Genomic DNA, 14,016 nt, shown 5'->3' with positions numbered 1-14,016 from the left:
TGCTTACCAAGACTGCATTTATTTAATAAAAATAAAAAAACATTAAAACAGTAATATTGTGAAATAGTATTACAATTTAAAATAGCTGTTTTCTATGTGAATATATTGTAAAAGGTAATTTATTCTTGTGATCTAAGCTGAATTTTCCGCTTCATTAGGCTACTCCAGACTTCAGTTCAGAAATCATTCTAATATGCTGATTTGCTGCTCGAGAAACATTTGCAGTGAATGTGTAGGCTAGTCGTAAATCGCTTTCGGTATGAACGCCCCTTCAGGACAGAGGGTAAAAATTGCGACTTTTGTACCAATACAGTTTATCATTAAATAGTTTATTATTATTATTATTATTATTAGGATATTAAATAAACTATTAACTCTTCGTCATTAAAACAGGTCGCGTGCCCATCGCCACTATTCGTCCAACGTTGACCTCGTAATATAAGAGCGGTAAGCTTACAATGTCTCTTGAGAATAACCAAGGGTTAATTATTAACCCAGGTTAAAATGTAAACGGTGCATTTCAGGGTTAAGAATCCAATTTGAAGTGTTTAAAACCAAATGGTCAAACTTAAACATAAATCTCCAACTTAAGCCTTTCTTTGAGTGTTTCCAGGGTGCGCGCACACACATCTCTGCTCGCTCCTTCTCGCTGGCGTCTCCTATTTCACTTGCTCTCCCAAATTCTTGGATCTGGAGGCTGCGCAGTCCTAGCTCAAGTCCCAGCATCAGAAAAGTGCGTGTGCAAGCAGAACCTATTCCACAGACCACGAAAGCAGGATGTGTCGCTGAGGAAAAGAAAGAAAATTTGCAGTGCAGTCGGAGAAACGTGGAGCTTGGAGAACACGTCGTAAAGTCCTGTTCGCCACCTTATTTTCAACAAAAGGACACCAAGGAACCGGACCAAAATGACGTGCTTTAAGTTTTTCAGCTGTAGGCATATTGTCCTTAAAGTTTTCCTCTTACAGTTTCTTGCTTCCCTGCTAACTTTTGCTGCGCCCTCACCCATCATAAAGTTCCCAGGCGATGATACTTCTCACACAGACAAAGAAGTGGCCCTGGTGAGTGTACTTTTGCTTCACTGCAATAATTAAATAAGTTAGAATTTCGTTAGCAGTAGCTGAAGTTTATTATTTGTTACGGACAGGCCTATAACATAATTTTCCTTAACAAAAGAAACAATTAAGAGATTTACTATTTAAAAATGATATTAATATTTTTTTGTTTGTAATTTTCCCTTAGAACTTTACTAATATTAACACAATTTTATTATTTGAAGTATTTGTGCAGTATTTAACTTTTAGCATTTTTTACTGTTAGAATATGTGGAAAATTTAAAACTCAAGAACACAGGTTGACATGGTAGTTGGAAAATGTGGAATGTGGTAAACAATTCCAGTTAAGTTGACTCTCTCTCTCTCTCTCTCTCTCTCTCTCTCTCTTTCTCTCTCTCTCTCTTTCTCTCTCTCTCTCTCTCTCTCTCTCTCTCTCTCTCCCATCTTTCATTGTACCCTCCTTCGACTTTTTCACAGCACTACTTAAATAAGTTCTATGGCTGCCCAAAAGACAGGTGTAATCTGATGGTGTTGAAGGACACACTGAAGAAGATGCAGAAGTTTTTTGCTTTACCAGAGACAGGGGATATTGATCAGAAGACAGTAGAGATCATGAAGAAACCACGATGTGGAGTTCCTGATGTGGCCAATTACAATTTCTTTCACAGGAAGCCCAAGTGGGGACAGAAAAACATTACTTACAGGTGTGTTTACTTCAGACAGTGCTGAGCAAATGCTCCCCACTCTTTGTCAGTCACTCTAATCCTTTTTAAAAAAAAATCACAATTCTTTTAAGACCAGTTATTCAATGTGTATTCGCATGAGAGTCCGCGTGAGAGTGCTAACTAAAAAGATTTTAAAAAGAAACCATTTTTGTACAGTAAGGAATATTTTTTTGTGAGTCAGGAAGCCAGTCAAAAATACAGAGAGCAAAATCAACATATCTTTCAAGAATGTTCCCAGCGGGACCTTTGTGGCTATGTTGGAGGTGGAACAACAAATCTAAATTTATTTGGTTATAAAGTTGTGCTGACTACAGGTAATGAGAGAAAAGTTTGGCCTTTGCTTGAATACTTGCTATCAATGAAGGAATTGGCAAGTAATCAGAAATAATACAAGTGGTCAACAGTTCATTGTAACAAAAAGAAGGACTGAGTTGGGATCTTGAGGATATTTACTGGCCTACATGTCCTGACAGTGTTTCTGTTTAATGAGTCATAACCACAACTATGTTGTTCTACCTGTAAAAAAAAGATTGCTGACCCCGTATACAGATTTATGGAAGAAAGGGTTCAGATTTAGATTTTCTGCCAGCATCAGCTAATTTAACAGATATTTAGATTTAGTATTTTGAGCCTTTGTCACCATCTTTAGAGAAATTTATTTAGAGGCTGAGTTTAATAAGCAATAATTAATATTAAGTTAAGTTAATTAATATTAATATTAATATTAAGTTGTAATATTAATATTACAACTAATGTCAGTAATAATTGTAATAAAAATGGCATCACAGACATTACATCATTGCTTAATAGTTTGCCGTTCTATACATTATGTGGACCGTTACAACATACTTACAACCTACTTGTAAACACTGTAATAAACTCTGACTCTGTTACAGTTGGTTCCCTTTCGAGAACGGTCTCTCGTATTGCATAGCTATACACTATGGGAAAACTCCTTTTCTCGAGATTATTGAAGCCTTTATTTTAAAACGCAGTGCAGCTGCACACAGCAAACACAGAGCAGAGCAGACTAGCGCACTCATTGGCTGTGCTGCGGGAACTGCACGAACCTATGGCGAAGCGGGCGATGTGCGCAAACCAATCATGGTGCTTCGCGCCTTGCACGTGCTGAAGCCCGCCAGAATGGGCGTGGCTTCAGGCTATATAAGCAGGCCATTTCGCCATAGGAATCAGATTTTATCTCCTTCAGCGAACTCTTCACTTTGCTGTTTTCTCCTGCTGAGAAGCCTTCGCCCTCAACGAGCCCCAGCAGCGAAACGAGCGATTACAGTGTGTTCGCCGCCGTGACACGCTGTTAAAAGAGCAAATTTCAAAACACCTGCGTTGTTTCAAATGCTGCGTTCGGATTGTGCTTCATGCAGAGCCCCTCTGCATGACCAGTGCCGTAGGTACACGACAGGCTGACTAAATCATGGCACGCCCCCTACTCGGCCCACCTGAGAACATCCACCTCTGCAACGCTCTCCACCGTTGACAGGCAATTGGAAGGAGAATGGCCAGTTTGATTGTGCTAGAGCACCACCTCTGGCTTAACCTGACGGAGATTAAGGACGCAGACAAGACTGCTTTTCTAGACTCTCCAGTCTCTAACTCTGGCCTCTTCGGTCCTGTTGTGAAGGGCTTCTCCGAGCGCTTCACCAAAGCACAGAAGGCGTCGCAGGCCATGCATCACTTCTTGCTGAAACACTCCAGTTCGGCCTTGGGCCGCCACAAGAAAGTACCGCCCTCTCAGCCAGCAAAGAGCTACTCGTTTTTGGAGCATCAGGGGCCCCGACCCAAAATTGTCTTGGACCCTGAGCCTCGAAAGCTTTCCTAGTCGCACGACAGGAAGGAAAAGGGAGGGTTTGAGTCCCGCTGCGGCTGGACCACCCTCAAAAAGAGCTTGCACACTTCTTCCAGTCCCCTCTTCAGTTCAGGCAACTGGAGATGTTCATACTGCAGTCAATGGGCCCGTTCTAAAACATGCACCCCTGCAAACAAAAGCTGTTTTATCAGCGACCCAAATAGAGCACAAAAAGAGCATTTTCCAAAAATCACAACATCTGGGTGGCTGGGTCCCATTTGCATGGTGGCCCGCCCCCAGACTTCATTCAACCCCTAGCCAATTGGGCCGAGGCCTGGGCAGCCATCCCCGATGTGTCAGAATGGGTAATGAACACAATAAAATGAGGTTACTCGCTCCAATTCGCTCGCAGACCCCCGCGCTTTCGCGCCGTGGTCGAGACGACGGTGAGAAGCAGCGTGGCTTACGTCCTTCGCACCGAAGTATCAAAAAAGGAGGCAAAAGGAGCTGTAGAAACTGTTCCCCTGTCACTGAGCGAGTCAGGCTTTTACCACCGCCACTTCCTTGTTCCAAAGAAGGATGGCGGCCTCAGGCCCATCCTAGACCTCAGACACCTGATCAAGGCCCTCATGAGACGGCCATTCAGGATGTTGACAACCAAACAAATCCTTGCGCAAATTCGAAGGGATTGTTTTTTGTCAGTGGATCTGAAAGAAGCTTACTTTCATATCCAGATAGCCCCCCATCACAGGCCATTCTTGAGATTCGCCTTCGAGGGGCAGGCTTATCAATACACAGTTCTGCCATTCGGCCTGTCTCTGGCACTTTGTACATTTACGAAGTACATGGACGCAGCTCTTTCCCCCCTGAGACAGCGGGAAATGCGCATTCTGAATTACCTCGACGATTGGCTCATTCTGGCCCAATCGGAGTCCAAATTATTGACCCACAGATCCTGGCTTTTCAGCCATTTGCAATGCCTTGGGCTCAGGATCAATTTTTCCTAGAGTGTACTGTCTCCCAGCCAAAGTGTAACCTTCCTGGGAACAGTTATCGACTCGGTTCAGATGAGAGCATGGCTCATGCCAGACCGTGCTCTCTCCATTAAACAGCTAGCAGCTTCGTTCAGGGTGGGCTCTTACACGCCCCTCAGAACATTTCAGAGGATTCTGGGCCTTATGGCCTCAGCATCGTCAGTACTCCAACTGGACCTACTGCACATGCGTCCCCTGCAGCACTGGCTAAAGCCCCGAGTACCGGTTCATGCGTGGTGTTCAGGCCACTTGCGCATCAAAGTGAACCACGGCTTTATCAGAGCTCTGGCTCCTTGGAAGGTAGCCGACTGGTACCAATCGGGCATGAACATGGGAATGGTCTCGAGGAGGAAGGTGATTTCAACAGACGCCTCCAACCTAGGTTGGGGAGCCCTTCTCGAGGGCAGGCCCGTTTCCGGCCTCTGGTCGAGCCTGGAAAGGCGCTTACATATCAACTGCCTCGAAATGAGAGCATTTTTTTCTGGCCTTAAAAGCCTTCCTCCCAAACCTGGCGGGGCACCACGTCTGGGTCCAGACGGACAATATATCAGTGGTATCCTATATAAATCACCAGGGTGGTCTCAGGTCGAACAACCTGCAAGTTAGGCCCTTAGAGTCTATTTAGAGCGCTCTGCCCCGTTCAGACAGTCAGAACAGCTCTTCATATGCTTCGGGGACCAGTCACCAAGCAGAGACTATCACAATGGATAGTAGACGCTATCGCTTTAGCCTGCGCTTCTATGGATCTTCCTTGCCCCATTGGCGTTAGAGCTCATTCCACGAGAGGCATAGCCTCATCTTGGGCCTGGTCCAGTGGTATACCAATTGAAGACATCTGTGCGGAGGCCGGCTGGTCCTCGTCGTCCACATTTGTAAGATTTTATAACTTAGAGGTTCCTGCTCTGCAGGCTCAAGTTCTTTCTGTATAAAGGCCTTGGGCTCGAGGGAGCCCAAGCCTTTTTATTACCCCTCTGTGGGGCCCAACATGTCTGGCCCCCATTGGATTTGACTTTAACTCTACTATTAACCTTGGGCTTCGAGCCCTAGGTGATAGTTAAGGGCGAAGTGTTAAGCTGATAGCACAGCGTTTTAAAATGGGTTCCCATAGAGTATAGCTACGCAATACGAGAGACCGTTCTCGAAAGGGAACATACTCGGTTACTAACGTAACCTCGGTTCCCTGAGAGTAAGGGAACGAGTATTGCGTACCCTGCTGTGCTATTACGCTTGGTACAGGTGCTGTAGCTTCAGTCGATTTAAACCTGATTCCTATGGCGAAATGGCCATAGGTTCGTGCAGTTCCCGCAGCACAGCCAATGAGCGCGCTAGTCTGCTCTGCTCTGTGTAGCTGCACTGCGCTTTAAAATAAAGGCTTCAATATTCTCAAGAAAAGGAGTTTTCCCATAGCGTTTAGCTACGCAATACTCGTTCCCTTACTCTCAGGGAACCAAGGTTATGTAAGTAACCGAGTACGTTTTCAGTTTCAAAACTCTGGATATTCCCTTCAGTATGTCAGTGTTCAACATGTTGTGCTGTATTAAGGTCATGCCTAAATTTCACATCTCGTGTTGTTGTTTTTTTTTCACTGGAATTTTTTTGGAAGAACATATTTTCAGTGTTTCATCAGCTGAACAGACTGTATTTCTATCCCTTACAGCTTTCTTTTCATTCATGTAAAATTAAACAAGGCCTACTGTGACTAAGGTCCATAGCTGCACTATTTTGCAAGTTGCTGTAGTGTACTTGTATATTGTGCCGTGGTTTGGCACTAGGAAATAGCATAATTTTAGTACTGAATATGTTTGAGATAATCGCCATGAACACAGTTAGCATTTGCTAGTTGCTTTGATAAGTGTGCACCTCCAAAGAACATTAATTGTTTCATGAAGTTGTGAAACAACTGCCTTGTGCTCTTGTTGATTTTTTTATTTTATTTTATTTTTATGAAGGCTGCGTGGAAGATTCCTTGTTGTCATTGTACAATTTAAATGGCTTTCTGTCAGTGCCAGTATCTTTCAGGGTGGTCAGCATAACTGTGTTTCACCCCATGCTGTTCTGGGACTATCGGAGAGCTTTGAAGACTCTCCTAATGATTTTTAGCCTTTTTAGTTTTTAGGGTTTTTTTGCACTTCCCAGATTTGTATGATGTTGCTCCATTTTTCTGTATGGACCATTTCAAGCTGCCTTGTAATGCCAGAACAGGTTTGGATTTGACAGTCCTGGTTTTGGTTTGAAGCGGAGCAAATTTGGCCTCTCTCCTTAAGAGAAAAAGCAGACCATGCTGCAAACCAGCGGGTGATCAGGGTAACCAGCTGTCCCTTGATCGCTGTGTGTGAGTGATCCGTAATAGCTTGATGATTATTGGATTGAGCTGGCACTAATGGTTGGATCCTCAGCATCCTCATGTTTCTTTGTGATGAAGAAAGATATATCTATTTTATAATGGGGAAAAAAATAAGCATAGGAAACATTTCTCTCCGTGCATCCAAAGGTTTACCGCATATAATACTCATTTGAGTTTGACAATGCCATTATGGAACACGACATAACTTCTGAGAGTTTTTGTCTGGTCTTATAACCTGATGCATTCTTGAGCCACTCTGAGGACAAAAGGCAAATGCAGTACATGCAGACCTACTATAATAATAATATGATAATTAGTTCTGTAAATTAATAACTTAGAGATATTCAAATATTACATAAATGGGCAATGATAAATACATATAGATGATTAAATATATATGTATTTCTAGAAAATATGGAATAATCAATTGGGAGTATAGTTATAAAAGAAGACTATATTGTTTCCTTCTTCTACAGGATCTTAGGGCACACCCCGGATCTGGACGAGGAAACAATTGATGATGCTTTCTATCGTGCATTTAAAGTCTGGAGTGATGTCACACCTCTGAACTTCACCAGGATCATGGATGGAGAAGCTGACATCATGATTAACTTTGGCCGAAATGGTATTCCAGAAAGCTTCTGTATAAAAGTTTCTAAACTACTGTGGTGGGAATTTTCTCCTTAATCACCCAGGATTGAAAGCTCTTACATTTTTTAAATACTAAGTCACATACTAACCACAGTCATTCTGGAAAATCTTTAGTATAAAGCTTCTTAGAACAGAGATTGATTTACATTGTGGTCTTTGGAAATGCTGTCATGACTGCACAAGGCAATTACTAAAAAAGACCAGCAGTATGAAAATTGTCACATTGTAAATGTTTTCTGAGCAGGCTGTAAATGACAAATTGTGGACAAAATCTCAAGAAAACTAACCCTGGTGTATTGGATTTAAACTGATATTTGAGTTAAAGGGTTAGTTTACCCAAAATGGAAATTCTGTCATCATTTACTCACCCTCATGTCGTTCCAAGTATTTATTTCATCTTCAAAAACAAGATTTCTGTCCCTCCATTGACACTGTCCCTCTACGCAACTACCACTTTGACACTTCAAAAAGTTCAAAAAGGATTGTAAAACTAATCCATATGAATTGAGCAGTTTAGTCCAAATTGTCTGAAGAGACACGATCACTGTATTTGATGAACAGATTAAATGCAGTCTTTTTTAGTGGTGTGTGGGGAGGTGAACTAACCTTTTAAATGTGTTGCATTTTCTGTAGAACATGGTGATGGTTACCCATTTGATGGGAAGGATGGTCTGCTGGCTCATGCCTTCGCCCCTGGGCCTGGTATTGGAGGAGATTCTCACTTTGATGATGATGAGCTGTGGACATTAGGAGAAGGACAAGGTATCTCAATTGAAAGATAATTACTGAATTTGTTCATCAAATGTCATAAGAATAATGAGCTCTTTCCTCTCTCTCCCTCTTGATGTAGTGGTAAAGGTGAAGTACGGTAATGCTGAGGGGGAGTTTTGTAAGTTTCCATTCTTGTTCATGGATAAAGAGTACACCAGCTGTACCTCTCAGGGTCGAGATGATGGGTTCCTTTGGTGCTCTACCACATACAACTTTGATGAAGATGGAAAGTATGGCTTCTGTCCTCATGAGCGTGAGTACCTTTTGTGCTAAGTTTTACGTTACAGTAAAATTTGAGACTGTTCCTATCGAAAGTGATGCAAAGTTCAGGCAGTTACTGCTCAGATATAATTTGGGGAAGAAATGACTCATATCATACTGTAATACTGTATGTTCAAATCACTGACTCCTTGAGTATTGTGTTCCTTCCTGTGTTGCAGTCTTGTTCACCTTGGGTGGAAATGCAGATGGAGCACCTTGTAAGTTCCCATTCACTTTCCAGGGCGATAAATATGATAGCTGCACCACCTCAGGCAGGGATGATGGGTACCGTTGGTGTGCCACCACTGAAGATTATGACCGTGACAAGTCTTATGGATTCTGTCCTGAGACAGGTCAGTCTATAAGTTTCTAAATCCTGAGCAATATTAATTTTCATTTCTTTGAAAAACAAAAATAAATCTAACTTACTCTACCGTTCAAAAGTTTGGGGGTCTGTATGTATTTTTTTATTTTTTTTTAAAGAAATTAATACTTTTCATCACAGAAATAAATAACATTTTATTGCATTAAAATACAATGGTTATGTTAAATTGCAATAATATTTCACAATGTTACTGTTTTTACTGTATGGATGGTCAAATAAATGCAAACTTGGTTCAAAAACATTTTTTAAATCTTACTGAACGGTAGTGTATGTTATGTCAGTAAAGTAGTTGACACTGTATACGTGTGAAGATTTATAGTTGCCCATGTCATATGTTCTAGTCAGGTTGTTTGTTTCTGTTCAATTAAATGTGGAATGTACAATTCAATTTCGTAATGGATACTCTTCCAAACAGCTTTACAAAGAATAGTGCCTTACAAACCTCACAGCAAGCAAGCCAAATGGGACAGTGGCAAGGAAAAACACTTATGTAAAACAACAGATGTTTAGATGTTGCTCAAGATGTTTCACCATTCATCCAAGTGGACACACAATAATATTGCAGAGACTTCAAATCAGCGATGTATCGGTTTATATATTTGGTTTTTAAGGTCAGTCTCTTTAGTTTCCAGAAGACTAAAAGTTTCTCTTCTTATTACGGGATATTTTCCATTGTGTTACTGATCTGGCATAAGCAAGCCAGAACCACAGAAATCCTCATCTGGTTGTAATTCCCTGGGAATGCAGCCCTCTCTTCCTTTTTGTATATAAGTGTGTGCGCTGAATAAAAGAGTCAGAAAAACAAGTCCAGTGTGATGCAAGCCATCACTTTAAATTGGAGCTTTGGACCACAGTCCCATACTTTAGCTGAACTTTAACAAAACACAGCTCTGTTTATGCCATGAAACTGGTGTGACCTTCATTTTGAGTCTAAGTCAGTGTGATTCAGACTGTTGAGTCTGTGTAATTGAGACGGACTCCTCCCTAATGCTTCTCTAAGCTCCAGTCCTGTAGTTTTTCTTTAGGTTCAAAAGGCATGATCTAATATGTGGGTTTACCACTAGTTGCAGCTTGTGTTATAGCTTGTGACATCATATTTGAAAAACAGATACATACTTAATGGCAACAGTTATCTATGCTTATTTTGCCTCTCTTATTATCTCAGTTGTTGTTGTTCAGCACTGTTGTTATTTTATTTATTTATTTATTTAGTTAGTTAGTTAGTTAGTTAGTTCTAATCAAGAGCTGTCACAAACTCTGGCTCTTTTTAAATGTTTAGAATGCTTAAAATCAATTGTGAATCATACTTTTTAAACCCTCCACATTTTGTATTTATTTTAATGACACAGCAATGTCAACAGTCGGAGGAAATTCAGAAGGTGCACCCTGTGTCTTCCCCTTTAAATTTCTGGGCAACACATACGACTCCTGCACCACGTCGGGACGCAGTGATGGGAAGATGTGGTGCGCTGTGACCAAAAGCTTTGATGACGACCGCAAGTGGGGTTTCTGTCCTGACCAAGGTGGCATTGAGATATTTTTTGATCCTTGTGTGTCATTGTTTATGTAATGTCTAGCTCACCAAAAATATTCTGTTCTTGTGATGGCACAAAGAAAAACGTAATTTTTTGCTCTCACACCCAGTCACTTCCTGTCTCTGTCTCTTTCTTTTCTATAGCTTACTGAGTCATGTTGTGATGCTATACTTTTTATGGCCAGATTAATAAATCTCTCTCTTTTTTTCTCAGGCTACAGTCTATTCCTGGTGGCGGCCCATGAGTTTGGTCATGCCCTGGGTTTGGAGCACTCTGAGGACCCTGGAGCTCTCATGGCTCCTATCTACACATTCACCAAAACCTTAAGTTTGTCTAATGATGACGTTAAAGGCATCCAGGAGCTCTATGGTGAGTGGCAAGTGTTGAAGATGATAATCATATGATTAGCTGCAACTAATCATTTGTTTAATGTATTTTATTACTTGCATAATGTTCATAATACATTTTCTTCTGATTTTGGGATAGTTATAATCGAATTTGAAAGATTATCTTTGTCTTCTTTATTCATCTTAACACTTCTCTCTGTACAGGTGAGCCAACAGACAAACCATTGCCCCCTCACATTCCACCGGTCACGCCAATGGATGTATGTAATGAAAACATCATATTTGATGCTGTAGCCCAAATCAGAGGAGAGATCTTCTTCTTTAAGGACAGGTAATTAATTAAGGACACCCAATTCAAAGAGACTCTTGAATAGAATTTTCACATTAATCTAATAACAGAAAATAACAAGGAAAGCACATTTTGGAATATTCAGGCAGGATCACAATACTGCTTGCTTTTGGCTTTTTGTCCACAAAACATCTATGCAATCATTTGACCGATCAAAGAGAACATCATGATTCACGGCAGCAAATACCAGGCACACAACTGTGGGTAGCAGTTATTTCATTTGAGCGTTTCATTTGGCAAGGAATGCTCAATTCATCTGTTTTCAGTGGTTTTAAAATCTTTCTACTTGCATGCACAGGAAATGGCCCCATGGCCATCTGGAGAAAACTTCATGACCCAGTTTATCTGCCTATTAAAAAAACTTCAGATATCTTTTTATAATCATTATGGATAGGAGTAATTTCTTTATAGTGGTTGGAATAACAGGATGACGATTTAAACAGGAGAATAATCATGCTGATGCTTTAGCCACATTGTTAGTTCAGAATTCAAACAAAGTAAGTGTGGTGGTGGTGGTGGTGAGACTGGATAGAAAAGGGAAAGTCCACAGATCTGATCCCACATCCCAAAATCAAAATACCTCAGCACAAACATTACCATATCATGGGTCCTACCATATCATCATATCCTAAAATTGCTGACTGCTTTAATGTATTACATGATCATGACAGTTTCCACATTGCTGACTACAGACGTGTACAGACTTTATTTTAATTGTTTTTCTTTAGGAGACTTAAAACTTGACAAGTATTTAACAGTATTTAAACAGCATTTACATTTATTGGGTTAACCCTTTTAATGTGTGGGTGCCTAAGAAACAACCTAAATAAATTCACACACATGTTAGTATTACATGCATTTAAGTATCATTTACTGTTTGATTTGCTTTAAAGCCAATTTATAACTTTTCAATTCATTCTCTACACTTACTACTCAGATAATCAGAGGTAAGCATCATAAATTATAACATTTTGGAGGGGAATCCAAAGCAAATATATGGAGAATATAAAGAGTGCTGTCAAAGATTTTCATTAACATGCTCATGGATCAGGACCTCTGGAACGAAAAAGAGCCACCCACTATCCTACGCACAACTCCAGTTTTAAAGCTGCCTGCTATGCATTCACAGAGATCACAGGACCACACACACATAGTATGGGTATGAGTGTATGTCTGTATAGAACTCAGTGGGCTCTTATTGCCTCTAAGCAAGATCCTGAAAAACGAATCCAAAGGATCCAGATCATGTTCATTCCATAAATCTAAATAAAGATAAAGATTTCAATTGATTATTGTAATTCATTAAAGAACCCTTTATGTATCTTCTATGCATAAAACATGTATAAAATACAGTTATACACTATATATACAAATGAGTTTCCGTTATCTTTACAGTCCTGTTTCTTTCTAAGGCAGTAATTGGAGATGAGGGAAAAATGTTATATTCTCAATATTTTTTCCTCATTTCACAATGTTTACATTTATTAATTTTACCAAAGGATTTTATCCAAAAGTATTTTGTTTATTTGTTTGTGTATTTATTTTAAATAAATAGTATCTAAATGAGTTTATTGTTATATAAATTATTATTTGAATTTTAAGTCTTCTGGATTTATAAAAATAAATGCTGAATGCTATTAAAAAAGTAAAAGTCTCATTCATAGTAAAATACACAATCCAATTATTGATATAGTATTGTATTTTGGGATTTCTGTTGGTTTCTGCCTATGGGAGTTCGGCCTAAAAGTCAATCTTCCCCAAATGTCTGAACCTCTCTCCATATTTTTGCTGATGAATATGTCTGTGCAAGCTAGGAGTCAAACAGTTCAGCAGTGGAAATGTCATTATCATAGAGTTATGATCAAATTAGAGGGTAATTCTGTGAATCTGAGGATCCCTGGAGCTGAAAGTCTCACTTTACTATGTGGGCAAGATGACTTGAGATCTCAGATATTCACCCAGCTGGATAAATGTGACAGCTGTTTAAGCCATTCAACAGAGAAAGAGGGAGGAAAAGAGAGAATAGAGTAAGGCCAGAGAGCGCACCCCCAAAAGGTTCACTAATGTTTTGTTTATTCAGCTGCACCAGAAAGTCTTTATTTTATCTAATCTTTGGCTCAGATTTATGAGCCACATCTGAGGCATTTGGTAAAATGAATTCTTTGTCTCATATTGTTTCGTTCACAGCTTTAAACAAGAGCTGAACTCAACTAGTGTTTTAACTACAAGAGTGTTCTGTTATAACATGTTTAATTGCATAGACAGAGAAGGGAGGGATGTTCAGAAGTGTTTGCAGCTGAAAAAGTGAAGCTTTGGGGCAAAATGCTTGATTACAGTTTAACTCTAACCTAGTTCTGTGATCTTAAAGTTGCACTATGGGCCCTATTTTAACGATCTAAGCACATGGTCTAAAGCACAAGGCGCAAGATCACTTAGGATGTGTCCGAATCCACTTTTGCTAGTTTAACGACATGGTCTAAAAGGGTTGTCACTATTCTCTTAATGAGTGATGGGTGTGTTTTGGGCATAACGTGAAATAAACCAACCAGAGTCTTATCTCCCATCCCCTTTAAAAGCCAGTTGTGCTTGCGCCATGGCAAATTGCTTTTTTCAAGCGGAAAAACTGAACGCGTCTCCAGAGCACAAACGGATCTGCTCGTGCACGAGGTTAAAGCGTGCAAGCAGACCATCTACAGGACAAGCCGGATTCCATCATATCTCTATGTACACAATATTAATCTTTTACATTGTAATCCTT

At 40.3% G+C, this 14,016-nt stretch overlaps 1 protein-coding gene across 1 annotated transcript in view; it reads left to right on the top strand.

Moving 5' to 3' along the window:
* The first annotated feature begins 221 nt into the window (after positions 1-221).
* The window catches only part of mmp2 (matrix metallopeptidase 2), a 30,045-nt gene continuing 16,250 nt past the window's right edge, over positions 222-14,016 (top strand). Inside the window, exons 1-11 of the mRNA XM_084108903.1 lie at positions 222-283; positions 394-447; positions 614-1,058; positions 1,530-1,756; positions 7,436-7,584; positions 8,244-8,372; positions 8,461-8,634; positions 8,822-8,995; positions 10,377-10,550; positions 10,776-10,931; positions 11,114-11,240. Of these exons, the coding sequence (XP_083965029.1) occupies positions 906-1,058; positions 1,530-1,756; positions 7,436-7,584; positions 8,244-8,372; positions 8,461-8,634; positions 8,822-8,995; positions 10,377-10,550; positions 10,776-10,931; positions 11,114-11,240 (1,463 nt within the window). The 5' untranslated portion in view covers positions 222-283; positions 394-447; positions 614-905. The remainder of the gene's footprint in view (positions 284-393; positions 448-613; positions 1,059-1,529; positions 1,757-7,435; positions 7,585-8,243; positions 8,373-8,460; positions 8,635-8,821; positions 8,996-10,376; positions 10,551-10,775; positions 10,932-11,113; positions 11,241-14,016) is intronic.

Source organism: Abramis brama (assembly GCF_963993115.1).
Source record: "Abramis brama genome assembly, chromosome: 3".
In the NCBI taxonomy this organism is placed as follows: Eukaryota; Metazoa; Chordata; class Actinopteri; order Cypriniformes; family Leuciscidae; genus Abramis; species Abramis brama.
The sequence above is the reverse complement of the archived record's forward strand: the minus strand, read 5'-3'. Positions and strand labels throughout refer to the sequence as shown.